Source organism: Cottoperca gobio, chromosome 5 (genome assembly GCF_900634415.1).
Source record: "Cottoperca gobio chromosome 5, fCotGob3.1, whole genome shotgun sequence".
NCBI classification, from domain to species: Eukaryota; Metazoa; Chordata; class Actinopteri; order Perciformes; family Bovichtidae; genus Cottoperca; species Cottoperca gobio.
In genome coordinates, this window is record NC_041359.1 from 15,766,467 (window position 1) to 15,790,425 (window position 23,959).

The window sequence follows — 23,959 nt, forward strand, 5'->3', positions numbered from 1 at the left end:
CCAAGTGGCCAAAAACAAAACAGGTAGTGACTGTTTAAGAACCTTTTTTATTTTGTATGTATAGCTGCCATGAGCTTAGACCTGCTTTTATGCAGTAAAAACGTTAACTTTCAGTATAAATAAGTAGCTCTGATTCATATGTATGATAAGCAAAGCCAACAATCGTGAAACTATTATTGTCTTGAATGAATACAAAGCTGAAATTCACAAAATATGTTCAAGATCAGAGTATTAAATGTGACAGTTTCAGACTATTTCAGGAGGAAACGTGTAAGATTAAGGTAAAAGCACTGGGAAAGTAAATTAAAATAACCATTCAGTTATTGGTAATGATGGGTGGAGCTATCCTGATTCTGTATTAGATACACAAATTCCAGGAAGTTCAACCAGCCACTACGTCAAATCTTTTTCTACATTTATTTTTAATCATTTCAATACCGCTAGTGTCAAAAACAAACTTTAAAAATGTTATAACACTGTAAATGATATGGATCTATAATTTGAATAATGACATATTTATTTAAATGCAACTCTTGGATTTATTTAATGCTTTTAAAGTGCAAAAAAATGAAAAAATATATATAAAGAAGACATGAACAAAGGTACCTTTTTGTCTGAAAATATTTCATTGCATAAATGCCGGTTTAAAACCTTGATCACATTTTGCTTTACAAGGGTTAAGATCTTTTGAATACATGTAAACATTTTAAACAGTTTCTAATAAAAACCAATCTCAATCGGCAGTGCCGCAGTGCCGCAGTTTAACCAGCTGCATTTCATCTCGCTTGTTTATGTCAAAATCTTCCAAATTATTCCTGTAATTTTAATTATCAAGTTATCAAAAAGGATGAATGTAGCCCTAAGAGGCCTGGGAATCATTTTGTAGTTGACAGTGAGGGATACATATTCTGTATATTCTTAGATGCAATGTATAATTGCTAGAAAAAGTACTTCATGCTCATTTCCACAGTATAAAATGTTTGAATGTTCAGAGCCAACAGTACTTGAAAACAAATAGCAATAAGCTGTTTAAAAACCTTGGTAACATACAACAATATACAGTATATTAACACACACACACACACACACACACACACACACACACACACACACACACACACACACACACACACACACACACACACAAACATACTCACTTTTGATTTTTTTTTTTACACAAAATATTTAAGACAGCTAAGGTTTTCATTCTCAACCAACCAATGTTTATAAAACATCTCAAGATTATTGTCAAGACTTCATCCAATCATTTCATGAAAAGATAACAGTGTTGGTTTGACAGTCACCAAGTGCATCACTGTCCACTATCCGCTAACATTCACACGTTAAGAAAATTAAAAATCATGAAATAGATGCAGTGAAATACAGACACCAGTTCAGGGACTGAGGCAAAAACATTTCCACAGATGTAAAATGATGTTGTTGATCACATTACCAGAGCTGAAAGAAATCATGAAAAATGTGAATTATTGAAAATTGTAGATCGGACGGTTTTAAAGCTTAATTGCGGTTTCTGTGTCCCTCTCCCATTTATGCTCACAGGGCAAATATTAATGCATCTGACCTGTCAAATACAAAGGTGGGGATAGGGGTGATAAAATGCCTCCTTTTGTAAGAAGTGTTTTATCATAAATCTGAAGATTTGATCTGCTTTTGAAAGGAGATTTATTTGTGTTGAAGATTGTGCCATGCTTGTTTATGCAATTAGCTGATAGATAAAAACATAATGCTTGCAACAGAAGAACATCATTAATCACTGAAATCCACCAAAGCTCAAGAGTGGAAACATTTACTTTTATGTATATTTTTACTTTTGTATTTTTTATTTTATTAAAGTTTTTGCAGCTGCCATTGTCTTAAAATGTAATCAGTCCATAGAAATTAAGTTATCAGCTGTTTTCACTCCCATAGATCATCAATGTTTTACAGCAATACCTTCTCATTTGAAAAAAAAAACAGTGTGTACTGTGTGACGTGTTGATCAAACAAAAGATTTAAACAAATTAAAAAAGACATATCATGCATGTATTCATAAATAAATTATTTTAGTGCATGACCGCAGTCTTATCCATCGTAAACCAATGCCTCATCTTTGCCCAAAACAAGGGGCTAAATTTGAATTGTATTTCTGGAAATAATCCCTCTTCACCAGTTAGGTTTGTCGTTTAGGCTTTAAAAAAGATGTGCTGACTTAGCTTCATAGGTAGTATCGTCGAGTCGCAAAATAATATAAAATCAGCTTTTACTAGAAATAACCAAATACAGTGAATTGTAATTTTCCAGAACGCCATAATGACAGATTTGTGTTTTGGTATAATTTAGTATTTGTAGTTTGTGCTTGTTTCATATTCTACTCTCTGCATCTGCTGATTGGAAACGTAAGATTTCAATCAGTGATTTTTGCCAATAATGCAGATTCATGTTTGGAGAAGATGCATTTTTTTTGAGTAGTGGATTTGTAATATTTTTGCAGAAATTTCCGAACATTAAATGAATGCAGGCTTTTCTACAATATGATTATTTTTTAAGAACCAAGGCTAAGTTATAGGCATTTAACTTTTCTTACTTTTGCAAAGAAAAGTTTAAACCACCACCTAGCTAATAGGACCTGTTATACCTTTTATCCGAAGTACATATTGCACATATAAAAACTAGCAAAGTTTCAAGTCTGAATCCCAAACACTTCTTGATGCACGCATGCAGCTGCCCAATAAAAGGCTTAATAACAAATCAAAGGTTGGGGCTAGAAGTGTTCACCAATTTTAACTCACTGTTTCTGCAGTACTAATTCGACTGGGAGCTACGTCCTGGCAGTCGCACGGTCCATGCGACAGGGGAAATGTTGTTTGGCTTGCAAACGTCCCTGCTTAAACTCTGCTTTATATCCAGGAATGGTAACGTTGGGTTTTGGGATACAAAGGTTTGGATGAGAGGCTTTTATACGACTTCATTCCTGCCTCGGCTCCCTGGGCTTGGAAAGCAAAGGAAGCAATGTCTTTCTTTTTTTCCCTTTCAAATGTCACTTTTGAGATGGACAGTCCTTACTCCTGCGCTGTCGTTTGATGCTCACTTCGCCGTTCATGCCGCTCCTCGCGGTCTCATCTCGCCTTCTTTTCGTCTTCCCAACTTGCTGAGGGGAGATGAAGAACACATGAATACAGCAGTTTAAAATAAACCATTGAAGGCAAGTCATTAAACTGATGTACTGGCCCAATCTCAATGTGCCCCCCTAAGGCCTTCAGCCTTTGTGGGATTTATTGTCGTTACCTAAGAAGTGTATGAGTGTGCAAGGCTGCAAAGGCTTTGCAGTGACATCGACAATTGTCAAATAATTACTTTTTGTCAAAACAATATCATGAAAGCAAAAGAAGAAATGCTTGATGGATATCTAGCTGTGTAATATAGCCTATGATTGCATTCCTCTCATTCATTGTTTTGTTTTATGTACCATCTAACTCCCTGTTAATGTAGTGTTTCTCTGTAAATGAAATATTCCAGGAAAAGAAAATCACAGAATCCCTGAATGAACACTAGAGGTCAGCATAATACTGAATAAAGCACACTAGTGTAATACACAGGATGACAATATAGCATAACTATTAAAATGGAATTGAAGACAAAAGCAAACCCAAAAGAATCCGCTATATTATTGTAATATTTGGATGAGGGGCAAGTGTCAAATTTGTGTTGCTGATATGTTTTAATTTGTAAAGCATTTTAAAAGGTGCTATAAATTTTCAAGGAAATACTTAAATAAGAACTGTCTTTGGCAGGTCATATAACCTCCGTGTGCGTGCAGGCAGTTTATTCTACATTTGGCCAAGAACAGTGAGTTTACAGACCTTGGCGTCCCGTTCTGCAAATTTCTGGAACATGTTGGCGTAGATCTTCTTGTCCTGTTCATAATGCGCCTTCATCTTGCTCTGGCAGATGGAAATCTGAGCATGAGCCGCTCGATTTGAAGGGTTGACTTGCAGCACTTGCTGAAAGTCCTCCATGGCCATGGTGAACTCGTTACGAAGGAGACGTGCTTCCCCGCGACGATACAAAGCCTTCTCGTTGTTCTCATCCAGCTCAATCACCTTAAACATACACACAGACTAATTAGTTAAGATACAGAGGGACGATGTAGTGACATTAGATGGTAATTAAATATGGATACATATCATCAGGGTCATGCAGCTCACCTTGTTGCAGTTGTCCACTACTTGTGAGAACTCTTTTGTCCGCAGGAAACACAACGCTAAGTTGAGGTGTGATGTCAACATATAAGACTTTATCCTCTTATGCTGCTCCATCCCAGTCCCACACTCCATCTCTAGCCATGAAACGACACGCTGGTACTGGATGATTGCCTGGTTGTACCGCCCTGCCTAATACAGGAAGATAATGCCATTATCATTCTAATGCAACATGTTAACAATTAAAGAAAATGTTTCAAAAACAATTAAGACAAATGATCAGAATGGGGTCTGTACCTCAACATACTGATTCCCTTTATGCTTAACTCCAGCAGCCAAATCCAGCTTTTCAGGCAAGTCCATTTCCCAGGATTCTTTAGCCTTGTGGTAACACAAACACGTCACAGGAAGTGAGTAAACGTTGGTCTTCATTTTTAGGTAGTCGGCTGAAATGATCTTCATAACTATGTGGGACTTGTTGAACTTTGCTCAAAGTGTGCTTCAATTTAATAGATATACTAACCAAAACAACACTAATGTATTAACCAAATCTAATGTAGAATTTGACTGTATATTTCTTTAGATATATAAAGTACAAAGCAGGACTCACCCTTTGAAAGCCTTTGAGGGTAACTTCGTATACGATGTCTTTGTCTGGTCCAATTTTGAACTCCGGTTTACCTTCGCTTCCAAAGCCGTACCTGTTGAAAAAAGAAAACACATGAAGGAGCCTGTTGATAATGTGAAACACAACTGTTAAACCTTTCTTAATGAACACCCAACTTCTACACTTTCAACAGTCAATTCAAACCAAAAACTGCAAAAATACATCTACAGGTCGGTGGATTAAGGAGACGGTGTCACGTTTGGCATTTGAAGAAATTTCATACAAATACAAATTATTTGAGATGATACAGTACCGCTTCTTGAAAGGCAACATATAGGAGTTACATTCGCAGAAATAAATGGTTCTGATTCCTATGAAGAGTAATTAATGTGGATGTTTGTGATTCTAAGCATAAAGCAAAGTATTTTCTGCTTACTTTTGTAAGTGTGCCAGTTTATTTGAATTTGTTTATGTTAGTAACTCACAGATTCTTGAGACTTCGGCGAAAACATGTCCCACTAAGGAAAGTGGTAATTCCGCAATAACATTTTCTCATTTAAAATAATCAGGGTTGATCCTCTGAGGGTCTTTTGGACAAATGTAAAAAAATGTAATATGTTTGTCTTTAATTTTATAAATTATATGATTATATTCGATAAACAATTGTGAACAACTCATTTAAAAAGTATAATATATTTACCAAATGAAAGAGTAGAGTCCAATATTTCTTTAAAACTAAAAGCAATGAATGTTCAAATATATTCACTTTATTTTATGGTTGCTCAAAATGTGTCCAAGGTTTTTGTCAACACCGTCAAATATTTATAAAAAAAGCAATAAAAATCAGGCGACCACATGATGAACTGTACTCCTGATGACTCGCTGTCCACACGCCACATTTGCTAAATGCTACAAGCGCATTCAGGCTCCTGTAAGTTTGCTATTTTTTCAAGAATGTTTACATATCAAATCAAATGTATTTATATAACCCAATATCACAAATTATACATTTGTCTCAGTGTGCTTTACAGACTGTACAGGTTACGACACCCTCTGTCCTTAGACGCTCGCATTGCACAAGGAAAAATTTCCTAAAAGAAACCCCATAATTAAAGGGGGAGAAATGGAAGAAACCTCAGGGAGAGCAACTGAGGAGGGATCCCTCTCCCAGGACGGACAGACGGGCGATAGATGTCGTGTGTACAGGATAAACAACATAGTACAAATACAACATATTTATTGATGTTGCTACTGTCACAACCATGATGTGTCAACACCGTCTCTTTGTATAGAAATAATTATTTTATATTATGACATAAATGTATGCATTTTAAGTAAAGGCAAGAGGCAGCTAGCAACCGAGAGAAAACAAGATGGCTCCTGTATACAACTCATGCATGCCATGTCAAAAAGTGTGTCGGCATCTCTTAGTTTTTCTTAGTTTTCTAATATCACTTTTATTTATTTTTTGGAAGAGTGATATTCTTTTTAGAAGTAACCCTGACAATAATAAGAAGTTTAGAAGTACTTTACATGTAGGTTTTGGACCAATACAGCATATCGCTAAACCAATATCAGTACCAGTATTCAGATGTTTTCCTCCTCTGAGAAGACAGATACAATACTGTTCAATAATATTTCATATACGTAGAATTGTTCTGAATCTGTTATTAGTCTTCAAAACCCCCTATCAGAGAAGAACATCTTCATATTACAATAGCAAATTGAATATAATCAGAAATCATAATGAAATAAATGTTTCTTGGGAACATACTTGTAGGTGTAATGAAGGACCACAGCATGAAACTCTAGCAGAGATAAGTACATGTATAAATGTATAAGAAAAGTATAAACAATACACATAAAGACTGTCTCACTGTAAACACATTTGAGAGAGCAAAAGCAGTTTTTTCAGTAACTTACTTTGGTTTTAAGTAAAGCACACAGCACTCTCCTTTCTGCATCTTGTCCATGGCTCGGTCCACCCCGAGAGGAACGCCTTTATCTTCAGCCTCACCAACAATAAAGCTGACGTCCCTGCAGTCAAACAGTCGACCACCACACTTTCCCTCCAGGTGCACTGTGGGTCACAAATTATGACCAAATGTAACCTCTGATGTAAGCGTTTCATGCATTTGGCATAATATCCATGAAGAAAAGAATGACCGTACCTTCAACACTTGATCCATCGTTGGGATTAGTGTAACCTTCACCTTTGACCTTTATTCTTCTCGTGATGCCGGAGTCGTCTGTGAGAATCTCTCCTTCAAACTTGAGAAGCTCCATCTGTTTTTGTCATAAACGTTTATTCAATCGTTGTTCTACACAAATAGCAATATAAAGCAAATACAAAATGACAGCTTTGCAGAACTCAGTGTATGAATTTACAGTAAGTGTGGGAGGAGAAAAATAAAAATGCAACGAACAAGTAGGAGTCATCGCATCAAGTCATGGAAATGAAAAAAAGAGAAATAATGACTATTGAAGAAACAGTACAGGTAGACTGTGTACTCAGACATATATGTATACACTCCATATTAGGTAAAGATAAATACATGCCTTTCAGCTAAATAACTCCTTAACATCCAGCCCACTCGCTCACATCTGCGTTAATGAATGAATTATCTGAATACTGATCAATCACATATGAAGTTAACATTGAACACCGGATTATAAAATGCTTGGTAACATCTGACATAGTTAGATTAGATTGGGAGCACTAATAAATGAAAATGCATGGGGGATAGAACATCATTTCATTTTTTTTCTATGTGCCCACGGGGGGGGGGGGTAACGTCTAAACAGAGCAGTTAGATAAATCTCTTTCCAAGAACTGAATTATAATTGTCATTGATTATAGAAGACGGAGAAAGCCTGAATTGTTTCCCCACTGAGCTCCATACAGAGTGACGACTGAACTAATCTGGCTGCCTGACTGAGACGGATTAAAATAGACAAACCAGTTCATTTTATGACCAGAGAGATCCACCAGACACAGTGTGATGCAGAATTAATGTGTGGCACAAATGGCGGCACTGACGTGGCACACCTACCTCAAACACTACGGAAGAGCAGGGAGGAATTTTGTCGGGATTTCCAGCAGATCCATAAGCATACTCTGGTTTACACAGCAACAAGCACACCTCACCTCTCTGCATGGACAACACACCAATATCCCAGGCCTTGAGGACTTGTCCTGTGAGTGTATGAAGCAAATAGAAAAACTGTAAGAGACGTTGCTGGTTTACAAAACAGGATTAAAGATTATTTAATAATATAAATTATAAGGATAAGAATTAGTTTGACATTTTGGGGAATACGCTTTTTCACTTTCTTGCCCAGAGTTCGATGAGAAGACTGATACCACTGTCACATCTGTCCATTGAATATGAAGCTAGGAGACGGTTATCTTTAACCACATAATCCCTCTGTAGAAGCACAACGTGTTGTTTTTACTCTTAGTTTTGTATGGATTAAACAAACAACATATAACGTGTTGAGTGGTGAGTGTGTGGAGAGATGTGATGTTAAGTCGAGAGAGGTGTCAATCGTCTCATCTAATTTGCAGCAACTTGCTTCAAAACAACATCTTAAAATCTCTGAACAATGTGTTTGTTGTTGACAACATATTTGAATTTCTCATTCATTTCGGCAAATTGCACATGTTTTGTAAGTACAATTGTCAAGAACTTGCACAATAACCACTTGCTTTACTGATCAAAACTGATGGTCAGTGAAATTGTCATATTCTTCACAACTTCAAAACATTCTTTCATTGTTTGAGCCATCACATGCAAAATTATCCTTTCAACTATCAAAATCTCTCAGACATATATGCCATGAATATCTATGACGTGGTTTTACGTAGTTTGAGGAAGAACAATTTGTTGTTTTTTACTGAACTTCCACAGCTTATTCCATTGCAGCTGGGGGGGGTTCTGTTTACTGTATAAGAGTTTTTAAATGTAGCACATTGCCACGTAAATGAATGTACTGTATGCATAGAGATCCTTTTTTACAGTACTGTACAGTATTGACTTTTCCCAGTAAACTTTTACCTACTGTTCTAAAATCTAAAAAGCTCCGTGCGACACACAATAACATTCACTTAGACAAAACTGACATTCTTGTTTAGTACCGCAAGCGGTCATTGTCAACAAAAAGTTAAAACAAAACAGGGATTTGTATATAAGAAACTTTTCCTGTGTTGACTTCCATTGTGAAAAGACATCTAAACATGTTGACCATTATGGCTCACACTGTGACAAAACAACGTTTTATTTTAGTAGAATTGGACTGACACAATAAGTAGGTTTTGAAACATGAATGCAATAGAGTTGTGATGTGTCATGAAGCAGTTGTGAAAATTGTACTTATATTTTAGAGAGTGTTAGGTCTGTTTTAAAATGATTCAAAGTGATTGAGAGAAACTGTAAGAGACAACACTAAGGCCCGTCAGGTATGACAGTAATGCATAAAGTCACCTACCTTTGCCCACATTGAAGGTAAAAGCTTCTTTGCGATCTCGACTGCAGTCAAACTTCTTCCCGCTGAGCAGCTTCCCAGTGTAGTGGATGGTCACTCGGTCCCCTATCATTGGCCGCTCTCCATCGAGGCCCTGGCGCTTCACAACCTGCAGACAGAAAGACGAGCTTCCAGTTCAACTGAGAAACAGTTTTAACAGAGAATATAGAAGATATCATGAGTCCTACTTGTGCCTGAACGCCTACAATAAAACATTACAATTTTAAATAATATCAATAAATACCTTGATAACTCCTTTGTCTTTATTAGGTGTTACATCAGTGCCGTTTGCAGCAAACAAGGCTGTTGCTGGCTGGCCATCCATCGTCAGATCCTGATCAGTGGTCATCTCTCCGTGTGGGCATCACACGGTAACACTGTAAACATTATGAACAAACAAGCCTACGAGTTAGCAATCTTAGCGCCATAAATAACATGTCCTCATATCTCATGTTTTCACTTTGGGACAAACTCGCAACAGGAAAATGGCAAATTAAATAAATCTCATTTGTGGAGCTAGAAAATCACAGTCTCTGAGAAAAATGTCAAAGCAACATGTCCATAATCCACCTTGTAAATGTGACTTTTCCCTCCACATTATATAACTTGCAGCTATTTAAGGACACATGTTCTAAAGCCATGTACTGTACTGTGTATGTATGTACAGTTGTATTGCATAAGCCACAGTAACATTGATCCCAGTTGTATGAAGAACATTACTTTGCACTGCAGTTGTGATATAACTTAACTGTACCGCACCTTGTCTGCTCCCCCACAGATGAAGTAATTACACAAATATAATGCTAAAGGTAGCCGCTTGTCACTAGCTTCAGTCATTTTATTTTGTAACACGAGCTGCTATCACCAAAGAACAGTATGTTCAAGACTATTAGTTGCCCTTTGTGCTCTTTGTCAACCTATAAATGACATCAACATTTATGGACACCGAAATTCAATCTGGAGCACGGCAGGCTGAATCTCTGTTGATTTTGTAATGAGCATTTCAACATTAATATTTTTTTCTGAAAGCCTCGTATGCACAGTAAAGGTGTGGGCACGACTACGCTCACACACTCTTGTAAAGCCAAAGCTGCGCCATCACAAACACAGTCATGTAATCTCTTTGTGTGATGAGGTTAAATCTTGAATCAGATCATGACTCTCAGATGTGAAACACTGATATAATATCTTATCAGAATATGAGGCTACATGCTGTCTGGTTGTTTTGTCTGCTAATAATGTGATATGGCTAAAATGCTGTCTCCTCTAGGCCTTCCAGGCTGTGTTACTGTTAAATAATATGCTTTTTAAATATAGCTCTCCACATATCCACATAACTACTGATCCTTTCTTAAGATTTTTTTATAGCACCAATTCTCATCAAAATACTGTACAGTATATTCTCACCTTATCAAATTTAATGTATCCTATCAACAAAAAATTATTTTGTTTTCTTGCACTTTTTGTATTTCCTAGCAACAAATTAGCTTTCTTGCAGAAATATTATCAAACAAATCAGGCAAATAATTAAAATGTATGTCTTTACTTTCCCTCCAAAACAATGTTAAACACTGTACGAAGATAAACAGATTGATCAGAGCAGACATTTGATGCCAGCTTTTGGCACTTCACAGTTTCAATACTTGGTACTAGTACCCAGGTTCGATAACCAGCCTGACAGACAGAAAGACAGTAAGACAGTAAGACAGACAGACAGAAAGACAGACAGTAAGACAGTAAGACAGAAGACAGAAAGACAGTAAGACAGAAAGACAGTAAGACAGAAAGACAGACAGACAGAAAGACAGAAAGACTGTAAGACAGAAAGACAGTAAGACAGAAAGACAGAAAGACAGAAAGACTGTAAGACAGAAAGACAGTAAGACAGACAGACAGAAAGACAGAAAGACAGTAAGACAGAAAGACAGTAAGACAGAAAGACAGAAAGACTGTAAGACAGAAAGACAGAAAGACAGTAAGACAGTAAGACAGAAAGACTGTAAGACAGAAAGACTGTAAGACTGTAAGACAGAAAGACTGTAAGACAGAAAGACAGACAGACAGAAAGACAGACAGACAGAAAGACAGTAAGACAGAAAGACAGAAAGACAGACAGACAGAAAGACAGTAAGACAGAAAGACAGAAAGACAGAAAGACAGAAAGACAGACAGACAGAAGACAGTAAGACAGTAAGACAGAAAGACAGAAAGACAGTAAGACAGAAAGACAGTAAGACAGTAAGACAGTAAGACAGTAAGACAGAAAGACAGATAAGACAGTAAGACAGAAGACAGAAAGACAGAAAGACAGTAAGACAGAAAGACAGAAAGACAGTAAGACAGAAAGACAGAAAGACAGAAAGACAGTAAGACAGAAAGACAGAAAGACAGTAAAACAGAAAGACAGTAAACAGAAAGACAGTAAGACAGAAAGACAGAAAGACAGTAAGACAGTAAAGACAGAAAGACAGTAAGACAGAAAGACAGAAAGACAGTAAGACAGTAAGACAGAAAGACAGTACAGACAGTAAAGACAGTAAGACAGTAAGACAGTAAGACAGTAAGACAGAAAGACAGTAAGACAGAAAGACAGTAAGACAGTAGACAGTAGACAGTAAGACAGAAAGACAGTAAGACAGAAAGACAGTAAGACAGTAAGACAGTAAGACAGTAAGACAGAAAGACAGTAAGACAGTAAGACAGAAAGACAGTAAGACAGAAAGACAGTAAGACAGAAGACAGTAAGACAGAAAGACAGTAAGAAATTGATTGAAATTTTAACAGATTTGATAAAGTGTCAATATGATTCTTATGGTTTCGGTAGTGATGTCAAAATGAAAACTTTTCGGTGCCTTACTTTCAGAAATGTAAAACCTTGAACCTGTTCTGTTAAAGAACAATATCTAACTAGTCTAACTGCTGAGGATCTGAGGAAGTCAGTGTTGGGTCTTAAGATCTTCGGGACATCTTTATTAGTATAATAGAATCGGAGCGATGAAACCCTCTTTTTAATGGTCACACACGCAGAGCACACAGCACACACAGTGACATTTGTTCTCTGCTTTTACAGTACGCGTACTCTCATTGTATCTTGTATATGCCAGCATTGCTAGGGGATGCAACTATGTCACACCAGGTGAATAGCTGAGAACCCAACGAAGCGCGCTGTCGAGTGTGAAGTTGTTTGGATGAGTGGTTCTCTAGAAAGGTGCAAGCAGCAATACCAGAGGTCAAGCAATCGGCAAAACTGCTCTAAATAAAAAAGTCTAAAGTTGGTAAAATATTGATTAAAATTAGGCACAGTCTGGTTGAAGAATAAGTAAACAAGATGACTAAGCCAAGACATTTGATGCTCGGTGCTACGGAAACATTCTGTCGGTACCAAAAGAGTAGTGAATTGAATACCCAGCCCTAACAGGCAGGAAGACAAACAGATAGATAGATGAATATAAAAGTTACTGGAGCTTTACTAGAGCAATAAAACTGTAATAACCTGTTGGTGTTACAGTTGCTAAATGTTGCTTCTGTCAACACAGTGGCAATCATTGTCGAGATGCACTGTTACACAATTCCTCAAATCATGGCTGCAGGCATTTTCAGTGTGCCCTGACAGAACAATCTTGAAATTATTTGAAGCCAATGAAAAAGCTAGTTAGCTATGTTAAGCATGTTGTCAAACACAATTTGGTGATGATTATCACATGCAACAACTGAGACGCTAACACTTGCTCGAATAGCATCAGCTCTCAGCTGCTCTGGGACTGTGCCAGAATGTTACTTATGTTAGGCCTAATGTTAGGTCAGAGTTGTGAAGTAACAATTCAAATATAACATCTATGATAAGAAAATGGACATCTTTCTCAAAGACTCCCAACACTATAGAATGTTCCCTTTAAAAAATGTTTCACTTGATACAATGCTTCGAGACCAAATTGGCTGTCCAGAGTTGTGAAGCTAATTTGGGCTTAAAATATTTTCTAAATATAATAAAGTTTAAACAGGTTTTTAAAGGAGAACCGTGCAATTATTTGAATCAGCACCTTGACAAGAACAATGTGTGTATTTTGTAAAGAAGTGTAAGGAAAGAACAAATTGATATCTGGCAAGCAAAGAATTATGTAAGTTCTTTCTTAAATCTTTGGTTGTCCACTGGTGAGCCATGAGGGGAAATATATAAAAGCTATTTTAGTTTGTGTCGTCTGTGTTAATGAGAAGAACTATATAAATTAAGATAAGAGATTAAGTTTCATTGATGTTGCAATCAAGTCTTGTTTGAAAACGTCTTTCACATCCAACATTTACTGTCTGAATTAAATAATGCTTATTGAATCCCCTACATACATAATAAATATATAAATGATCTGTGTTTAGATAAATTAATTGCACTGTGGGTAATTGTTCTAAGTGCTTCTGTACAAGTTTAGGTTGTGTAGATTTTCACTTTTCTGCTGAAGCAAACCACATTTTTAAATCAGTAAAATCATATTCTCATGTACTGCAAAGCCTCGAAAGAGAACTATAAGAGACGAGTTCCGCATGGTGCTGATCAGACCGCAGTCTTGTGGTCACTTAACGTTTTCCACAGAGATGGTTTACCGTTAAAGAGGAACGGCAGTTCTCATTCCCTGCATCAGTTTTCTAGATTTTTCCACCAGTCTTTACTCTCAGAACATCCCAGATGCTGGTGATGACCATGTGCAAATATTAGGATTTTCTGACGTCGTGACTAAGTTCTTAAAGAGCCTGTAAGTACAAAAAACAAGCAACAGAGCTCAGCCTGAGATGCATCGACTTGGTAATAATCTCATCGTGTTGAATATTGATTAGGAAATAGATTTGAACAGAATTTTCTTGGTGTGAAAACAATCTTAGGAAGAGTAAGTGCCCAAACCACGGTGCACCCATGTTCCTCGATCCACAGGGTAAAACCATAATCATGTGTCTCACTGCTATCTGCTGATTATTCTGCTTCTTCAGTCGTGTGTCACTCTCAAAGATCAAGTGTTGTTTACTGAACTCTTCAGCTCAAAATGTCTCTCTCTTCTATGGCAACACCTTGTCCTGTGTTTTTTAAACATCATGGATTTCATTTTAGATGTAACTCGTTTTACATGCATGCGTGTGTGCGTGCATTCGTGCGTGTGTGTGTGTGTGTGTGTGTGTGTGTGTGTGTGTGTGTGTGCACGCATTTGAACACAATGTTCCTTCTATTCACAGTTCCCCGCTGGCAAAGCCTGATGGTGTTCACCAATCTGAGACCCCCTCACGTACAACCCAGCTTCAATTTTTACATTAGCACGTAATTTAAATATAAATAAAGCAAGTGGATTGATAGTGTGATGAATTACCATTATTAATACATTCCCATTATTAAAACGTGTTAAATCCATCAATTTTATCATTTAACTTTGTGCCTTTCCTCTATGAAAGAATGAATTATTAAACCCTGAACCTGTACACCAACTGCAAATATTTACGACACAGATCAAATGGCATGTACTACATGTACCTAAACTCAGATACCCTGCGGAGGAATGCAGGAACACAACACAATGAAGCTAAGACCACATCCACAGACGCACACGGTGTATCTGTACATTCTGTCTCATATCCGTACTCTGCTGCTGATTCATATGTGAACATGAGAGCACACACTGTTCATAACAGAACCATACACTGACATCCTGAAGCAAAGCATCGTCTGGTACAGGAGATTATGTTTTATCCTGACAAAAGCATCACAGGGAGTTTTATGAAGATCCTTTTTTTTTATTACCCCCTTTTGGAAATGCTGCTCCAGTGGCGTGTGTTCCTCTTTAATGTTTAATGACCCTTCACTTTGACTGTTTTCATAAGGCAAAGGTTAACAACTGGCCACCCTTTTATTTAAGTATTTTTTTACTTGTACTTGTTTTAAATTATAAGTTGTTTATATTGACTAAACATATCCCCCAGGCAGTGTGATTCATCTCTGAGACTTTGCCTCAACCTGTGTCCATATCAGCAAGCCAACTCTGCTTCAATCTCACCATATCATCTAAATCTAAATATATGATAACACCCATATATTTTAACTTATTGAGAGGTTACCATTATGTCCTGCTGTGTACAACCTGGTCTAAAATGAATAACAATTAGCACGGAATGACCTAGAGTAATTGTTACCAATTCTCAGACACAGTGTTACAACCTGTACTTTGTCGAGATACACCTAAACCTGAAGCGATTTTGGATGTAAACTGTTGTCCTCATCCGCCTCCATTGGGAACCACAGCCAAGTGCCACACTCAAACACACACATACACACTCTTATCAGCCCTTATTTTCCAGCGCACAGTGTGAACTGTAACCTCATATGCCCTCACACATGTGACACACTTAACATCCACCCTAGAACATCTTATAATCAGACAACCTTAACAGGACATCTTGTTTTGTTTTTTAAATCATTAACGATTATTAGACTGGTTTTGATGTTTTCTGATGGATAACAAGTGTCCTTTTAACTCTGCCAGTCGTGAACAGAAAGCCGGTAAACCTTAAGCATTAATTAACTTAATAACAAGCCTATATTGTAAGCAGCCGCATAGAGGGAATAGAGTAAAAGACTCACATTTCCTTGCCCTTCTTTTTTTTTGTTTCTTCCACGAAACGGCCGATGATCTGCCGAAATTTCAGTCGGTAGATTTTTTTATTTTTTTTTAACCGCGTCTTTTCCTCCTAATTCAAGTCCGCCCTCTTATCTCATCCAGGGTACTAAATGTCCTGTACATGTAGTTATTATGTCGCGCTGTTTTTGTCCTGCTTTCCCTTTCCTCTCTGAGGCGATGATGAACGTGCCGGTGAAGTAGCCACATGGATCTCTGACTTCAAAATGACACTGGTGAGTGAGAGAGGCAGAAACAAACAAGAGAGAGAGAGAGGGAGCGAGAGAGAGCGCGAGAGAGAGAGAGTTGTGGGAGGGCGTTTAGTGTAAAATTAAGGGGCAGGTCTTGGAAAGCAGCCACAAAGTAACACAATGTTCCGGCTGTACTGTAGCTGTACCGCTGCCGCTGCTGACGAGAACACTGTGTTCCAATAGACACCCTGACCTGTAACCCGTTCCGTGCCGAGCCAGGCCGAGAACAGCCTGTACCGCAGCAGACTGTCCTCTCCGCTCAGCTGACAACACATATCATCAACACTTCTGTGTAATAGCTCAGCCCTATTCACACATGGGATGTGTAAGCACCGAAATAAAAGCACATCCACTGCGCGATAAAACGCGCGGTGAGACGGATTACTGTTTCTGTAAGAGACGATAAAAAAACGCCTTTTTTATTTTTGTTTACCGGAGATTTTTACGATATAAGTATAGCTGTAACGTTTCTATAACTTATTCGAAGGTAGGGATTTCGACAAATGCGCATAAATGTATGTTTTTTTAATTAATATATGCCTACTGCCTGGTGGTAATTTTCCTTTATTGTAATTTTTACTGGGTGCAGATGATTTGTCAACAACCGGTGTTAACATTACTGCGGTGTTTACAGTGCTGTAACAATATGTCAGCCTATGTAAAAGAATACCACAAGTAGCCTATAAATCATAATTTTCGAATTATAACTTCAAATTATAACTGGTATGATTGCGGGAAGTGTAATAGCCTACATCACATTTTATGAGCCCTTGTTTTGAAAGTCAAATATGTATCTGCAAAGAAAATAGTAGCCAACATAATTTGCAGTTAATAGGTCTTTAACTGGAACTGGAGTACTTTGTTACTTCCTACCCTAAACTGTTACTGTACCCTTATTAATTGTTCCCCGTAACTTCAAGCAGGGTTGGGAGTTGGGAGATAGACCACCTACAGCAGAATCACTTTTTAGGCAGCATATCAATATCATACTAATAAGAGCAATCTATTAATAATAGGAAAATAGTAGTAAATAATTATATTCTAAAGCGTAACTGATTACTTACATTTACTTGGACTAAAATATATTAAATATTATACAAGTAATACAAATCTTGATCAAATTAAGTGGTTAAACGTGGTTAAACGTACCAAACTGGCATGTTTTACTATTCTCATAACAGGATGTGTAGTTGTAAAGGTATGTGATGTAGTTCTATAATGTTGCATAGTTATTTTATTTTAGCAGTTATCCATATCTCACACATTTGGTGACCACCAACAGGTTTTTAAACTACAGTTGTGAACTTAAACTCAAACTCTGACAGCGCTTGTTGTCATCACCCTGTTTGTCAAAGGTTGCAGTAAGTACACATTCATTGCAGAGGCAGACAGATAAATGGCCACAGAGACAGCTCTGTGTAATTAATACTATATTAGGATTCCAACACCATGACCACGTATGCAAGGATGGTGCCAAATGGTAGACATTTGGTGTAGGGTGACTGATATAAAAACAAAACAATGTGTCGCCTGTATGTATTTCATCCATAAAAATGAAAAGGAAGTTTAAATTCTTAATTGTTTCCTTTTCTGTAGATGAGAATAACATTTTCACACCATCTCAAATCACTTTCATTTAAAATATTAGAATTAGTGTTAAACCATGAATTTTAGTAAAGATCAAAATCTTTTTTTATTCTTTTAAAATGTTGTTTCATTACACATACAGTATATACCAGCACATCCAAGGTGAGCTGCTAAGTAATAAAAGCTGCGGTTTCATAATTAGGCTTTTAGGAAACCTTTAAAAGCTACTTTTCTCTGTAACCTCACTGCCTCTGCAACTCAAGTTACCCATTGATGCCAAAAACGACTTTAACTATTGTAACAGCAATACCAGTTGATGACGTTTATGTAGCATGTTTTTACAGTTAGCTAAAATGAGTTATTGTTCCTAAACCGAAGACATGACATCAGCCTTATTATTCAGTATATCAGACCTATACTGTAAATTTGACGTTTTACACACAATGTTTATTTAGACATAACGTTAAATATGTCACATTTCCGCATTAAATGTCTGAAAACGACAAGACCTGTGTTATATATTTTGTTCTGTTGCGAATTTACATTATCTCAAATGTATCCAAACAATGTTTAAACCCAGAATAATCTGTAATTTTATTTAAAGTAACAAAGTGTGTTTCGTGAGAGCTCGCTGAGAATGGCACGTGAGTTCTGGTTTTACAGAATTAACCTTCTGGAAACGTTCCTAGAACATTGTTTAAAGGTTGCAAAACATATGACTGAAGGGGAACCTTTAGGGAACGTTCCAGGAAGGTAGTCACAGGGTTAATTTACAAGTTAAAGTTTTAAACCTGGTCCAGGTGTTGTTATTTGTCATTATTTCTGGTAGTTTTGAGGCAGTTTATTTAGCATCATATTTTATGAGCTCTTGTTTTGCAGTAAAAATGTAAATGTAACGGATCAGTATCAGAACTGTAACTTCAGTCAAAATGTTAAGTTACATCCTATTTAACGTGTTACTATAGCCCGATTAAGTTCCCTGTGTGACCCATGAAACAAGTCTTAAGTAGACCTAGCATCAAAATACATTAGAAGTAAATCTCCAAAGTATTCGTCGTGAAAGGTAGTAAGGATTGTCCCTGTCAATGTGTCAAATGTGTAAATCTGGTTCAGGTGTTGTAATTAGTTTATGTTTTGTGAGGAAGTGTAATGCATCATATTTTATGAGCCCTTGATATGAAATAACGTTAATCTTCCAATAAAGTATAGCATATCTGAAATGTAATATTGAACCACTATCTCAAAACTGAGCTTAGATTCAACCCTTTCTGAGTAAATATCTTTTGAGTTGTTTTTGCTCATATTTCTTTTGTGCTGTAATGATGTAAATGTCCCCATTGTGGGACTAATAAAGATTTCTGATTCTGATATGTTTACTTCTAACTGACAGGTTCTCCCATAATTTTGTCTTTAACCTGTGTTGTATTACAGTTTCTTAAAAAGACAACTCCTACTTGAATCTTAAAAATATTTTTAAAAACGTGGGACTTTTGCAAGGTTTGTATCCACACAACAGGTTTTGGGCATAATCTAAAATCCCCTACTATGATCTGAAGGGTTGTTGTCTCCAACAGGTGATTCTCTGATAAACACACCTGGACCAGACTGCTGTCAATACATGCCAGTGTAGTTAGCACATGGAGAAAATAATTTAAAAAAGACAAGGGAGGCAAAGAGGGAGGCATGACTAGTTGTGTGAGCTATTTTCCAAAGAGTTTTTGAAAAAAGACATTCATCGATGCGTATCGATGCGTATCGATGAAATCCTGTTTTCAATAGTTTGTGTCAGTACAACTATGAGCTGTATTACGCAAAAAAAACAAAAATATTATGCTCTTATTTAAAGAGCATGAGATGTTTTCGAATGGAAAATTATGTTCAGAATGTCTTCGATTAAGTCAGGCTTTCACTAAAGCAAGACATATAATATATAATATATATCAGGAGGGATTGTGTGCAAAGCAGCCGAATTTCCCATAAAAGTCATAAAAGATTTTTATGGCTTTGCCTTTGTGGTCTGAGGATACTGCTATATTATTATTTCCTCATAGGATGTTTGCAATACAGCACATGTTATAGCTGCTGCGTCTATTTATGTTCGCCATATTTTTGCATTAAAATGTTGAAAACATTTGAATGTGTGGCAAAGTTTCTTGGTGTGAGTGTATCTTCCTTATTGCTGGAACTGAGGTGCTCAAACAGTTAAAACTTTATTGCAGGCTACTGGTGGGTGAATCCTGCAGTCAGAGGTGGTGAGGACACTGTCTGACCACACTGCTGGCAGACAGCCAGACAGCTATTGAAGGGAACATGATGATCCTGTTAATTATAAAGGTGACATAACACAGGTGAACCCGATTGTGCAAACCCACAGGGAAGTTATCATCAGTCATTTTCTGAACTGAAGAAAACAGATTTCACACACTGTCGTTATAGAACATTTTATTTACATTAAAAGAGAAAGTAGTGCAAAAACAGAATGACTGTGATATTTTGAGCTGATAAAACAAGCTGCCCACACCATGCACCACAACAAGCTATTAGTAATAAAGACATCAATATTTTGTCTAAAACTCATCAGGGCTTCGGCTCAGGCAGAGATTTGTTTGTTTTTCCAAACCCTCGTCTGTACTGTGGTGTCCTGGTAGCTTGGTTGGCACTTCCTCTTGTCTTGTATGCATAAGTGGAGGTCAACAATGAACTGTGCTGACCTGAGCTGAACTGAAATGCATGAATACATTTCTATATTGACACACAGCCTGATGTTGTCTTCCTTCCTGAAACATCATGAACATCTTGTTTCTGTTGAGTTGAAAACAGCAACCTGGTAAGAAAACAAGGAAATTAGACGCTTAAAGGATAAATCAACCATTTAAATATAATAATCATATTCATATAGATTTATTACTCATGCTTTGAGCTTTAGTGCCTCTTACTACTCCAAGTAAGAGCTCAATACTCACTAAAAAAGTGGTTGTTTTTTTCTTCAAATAAACCAATAAACAGTAGGCATTCCTTGATAATTGGCTTAAACATTTACTAAATATGGTTTGAAGCACTAAAATCTGACAGGCAGTTACGAGAATGTGTGTGTCTCTGAATGAGTGTCTCGGTGTAACCAGAAGCACGCGGGTGAGTTCATTCAGGGATACAGGCTGCACAGTCATCAGGAAGTGAAACAGAACAGAATGTGCTGTACTAATCTGATTGAAAAACACTGCCCTGAGTGGAGGCATGAAAAAAAAAGAAAAGATGTTTCATTTAAACAGCTAAAAGGAGTATCCTATGGCAGCGGGGGGAAGTGTACAAAGACAACAATTTGAGTTTAATTTCTTCATTTGGTGATATAAAAGACAAATGGAGAGGATAAGGTAAGAAAAGCACACAAACACTGCAACTAGCTGCGCAACCTAATGCTCTTTGTTTGCGTTCTAGGCATCCGTGTTACGTACATGGGAGTAATCTCCTGAGTGATCCCTTTTATCCCTGAACTTTTGCCCCCTAAAGAAGGAATTCTTTACCACTGTGTGTGCCAAGGACCTTAAATAAATGATTCCTCGCTGCTGCTGATAAAGAGAAACACGGCATAACAGGACAGATCTTTGAAGAACTTGAACCTTAAATGATTATATTTTACTCTTGATAAGATTTGTGGCTCATTTAATTTCCTTAGATAATCAGCTATGATGAATTTATGAAATACTTGTATAAAGAAGTATGCAGATATTTTATGTAAGGTAAAGTTTCAATAAAACAGTGTAGAAATAATGCATTACAAGTTAAAGTCACATGAGGCAAAGGCAAAATACAAAAGTACCAAGCACTCAAAGTATTATAAAATGTATTTGAAATAAAGTAAAAGTATTTATTATGCAAGCAGAATGGCTCCTGTCAGTATTACAATACCTTACATTATTATTATAATATTGGATTTTAAGTGTAAGAAGCATTTTATTGTTATAACTAGTTGAGGTAGACCTAATTTCACACTTTAAATATATACAGTTGTTTGGTTTAATCTATAACAATGCATTGTCTCTAATAAGTTAATCAGCTGTTATAGTGTTCAGATATGGAGCAGTGGAGTAAAAAGTGCAATAATCCTCTGAAATGTAGTAAAGTAGAGGTATGAAGTGGCAGACTGTACTTGAGTAAATGTACTTATATTCCACCACACACTGGGGTTGAGTCACACATCAGTGCACACATTTGGAAAGGTCAAAAGCTCAGCAGAGGAGGGTTTTTGAAGCATAGAAATGACATGTAATTATTTAAAATGATATCTAATTATATTTCACTTTAGGTGAATTAGTTGAATCAGCAGCTTTTAAAACAGTTTCAACAAAAACTGAACATTATAACCTCCATGACGGTTACTTTACATTACAGTTCATTTAGCTGACGCTTTTGTCCAAAGCGACTTACAATAAGTGCAAACAATCATGAGGATACAACTCCGAACAGCAGGAATCTTGCAAGTACATTAGCTTCAAATAGGTACCATCCTTTAAGTGCAGAACAATAGCTTCAAATAAGCCAAATAAAAGTGCAACATACAGAAACAATAGAATACAAATTCAACCATTAGCTTCAAATAAGCCAAACCAATGTAAGTGCAACATGCAAAGAACAGAATGTTTGTTTGCTTGTTTGTTTGTTTAGCCCATATAACACATAAACCTATATTTCCTTATTTGGAGAACAATGGTTTATGTTAATTTCGTCGTCACCTCTGTTTCACCTTCATCTGATTTGTTTGTGTCCGAGGGAAGGGTTACCACTTCAATACTTTTTTTCTATTTTCTGAGGTCAAAACAAAAGAAAAATTCTCGATTAAAGAAAATGATTTGTTTCATTATTTTTAGCAGCAGCAGTTTGTGAGACCCCTAACACTAAGGAAGTAAAGCCAATGTCACCAAAGCAAACGGCCTTAACTTAAAACTGAAACAACTCTCCTTCCTGGCACAGCCCATTCACCAAACCTTATTATTATTTGTCATTACATGATCTGTTATCAATCAAAGAGACAATCAAAAGTACATTTCAATGCCAATTCCATAGTAATCATTTAACAGTGTGAGTGATAGCTTGATAACTAATCTGACAGTTTATAAAGGCATTTAGAGCACTATCCAAACTTATTAGAGAGTGACATAGTCAAACTAATTGATGTTTGGTTTGCAACCGCACCATGACTGATTTACAATGTGTTGATTAAAAACTATATTTAGGGCTAGTGCGGTAACATAACACTGTATTTAACAAGTGAAACACACAATTCACTATTGACTACAAACTGCATGCCGATGTCAACGTCCACCATGGAATAAACAAAGATTAAATAAGTATTTTTCCCCGTCTAATGTTTTATTTTGCGATGTGAGAAGTGAGAGGTTCAGGGTCAGAGAGGTACAAATACTTCTGCTACTCACACCGCTTCCCGTACTTCTTGAATGTGTCTCTTTACGGGAAGTGTACATACAGTATCTAACCACCTCACTGAACACGCACAAGGGGTCGTTTGTGGTGTTTTCTCCTGTTGAGCAATAACCGTCCTGCTCTCTTGATTTACTTAAGTTCCCCGCTTATAAATCAAAAATGGAAGGCAGCAACTTCTTGTTGTGTTTCCTGTCAACATGAATCATAACAGCTGAATGACGTACTGTCTGTATTTGATGTAACATGACATAAATATGGCAGTGAATTTTCTCAGGCTCACAATTTAGGCCATGGATTTTCACAATAATAGCGATTGTATATTTGCAGTGAAATCTCAACAATTAAAACCTCGTGGGGTGGACGGTGGAAGAAGAAGTACTCAGATCATTTATTTGAGTAAAATCACCAATGCATTTAAATTATTAAAATAAAAATACAATTAAAAGTCCTGCATTTGAAGTACAGCTGTATTATAAGCTAAATTCACTTAGTATGAAAAGGTATACTTGCTTTGGAGAAAGTATAGTGGAACTAGTTTTACATACTTAGTTGAATGGAGTTGTTACCACACAAGGGCTAAGGCTCCTCACAAAGGGTCACAAGATAAATATAGGGGGTTGTAAGACTATGTGGTCATGTGGTAGGAAAGAGTAAAAGACATAGATCTGCTACATAAATATAAATTCATCTTTCAGACTTTCCTCT

The 23,959-nt window shown here is 36.8% G+C and overlaps 1 protein-coding gene and 1 long non-coding RNA gene across 3 annotated transcripts; both read right to left on the minus strand.

The window, feature by feature from the left end:
• Positions 1–27: 27 nt before the first annotated feature.
• On the minus strand, positions 28–16,252 carry fkbp5 (FKBP prolyl isomerase 5). Of its 2 annotated transcripts, none has more exons than XM_029431112.1 (11): positions 15,944–16,252; positions 9,575–9,707; positions 9,295–9,439; positions 7,860–8,002; positions 6,978–7,092; positions 6,730–6,886; positions 4,810–4,900; positions 4,497–4,580; positions 4,206–4,391; positions 3,861–4,100; positions 28–3,144 (listed from the first exon to the last, which is right to left on the minus strand). In XM_029431112.1, the coding sequence occupies exons 2-11, from the start codon at positions 9,677–9,679 to the stop codon at positions 3,097–3,099; spliced, it is 1,314 nt and encodes a 437-aa protein (XP_029286972.1). In that variant the 5' UTR covers positions 9,680–9,707; positions 15,944–16,252; the 3' UTR covers positions 28–3,096. The 2 variants fall into 2 exon arrangements, with proteins under 2 accessions (XP_029286972.1, XP_029286971.1); XM_029431111.1 differs by having other exon boundaries at positions 28–3,148; positions 15,944–16,250.
• A 3,990-nt stretch (positions 16,253–20,242) lies between these two features.
• On the minus strand, positions 20,243–21,556 carry LOC115008077 (uncharacterized). Its single transcript, XR_003832271.1, has 2 exons — positions 20,779–21,556; positions 20,243–20,639 (listed from the first exon to the last, which is right to left on the minus strand). It is a non-coding gene; the product is annotated as an uncharacterized LOC115008077 (long non-coding RNA).
• Between the last annotated feature and the right edge of the window lie 2,403 nt (positions 21,557–23,959).

Coding starts and splice junctions, on each gene's coding strand:
- fkbp5 (XM_029431111.1), bottom strand. CDS start 9,679: ATGACCACTGATCAGGATCTGACGATGGATGGCCAGCCAGCAACAGCC. Junction 9,440..9,574: donor AAGACAAAGGAGTTATCAAG/GTATTTATTGAT, acceptor TTCTGTCTGCAG/GTTGTGAAGCGCCAGGGCCT. Junction 4,101..4,205: donor TAGTGGACAACTGCAACAAG/GTGAGCTGCATG, acceptor TGTATGTTTAAG/GTGATTGAGCTGGATGAGAA.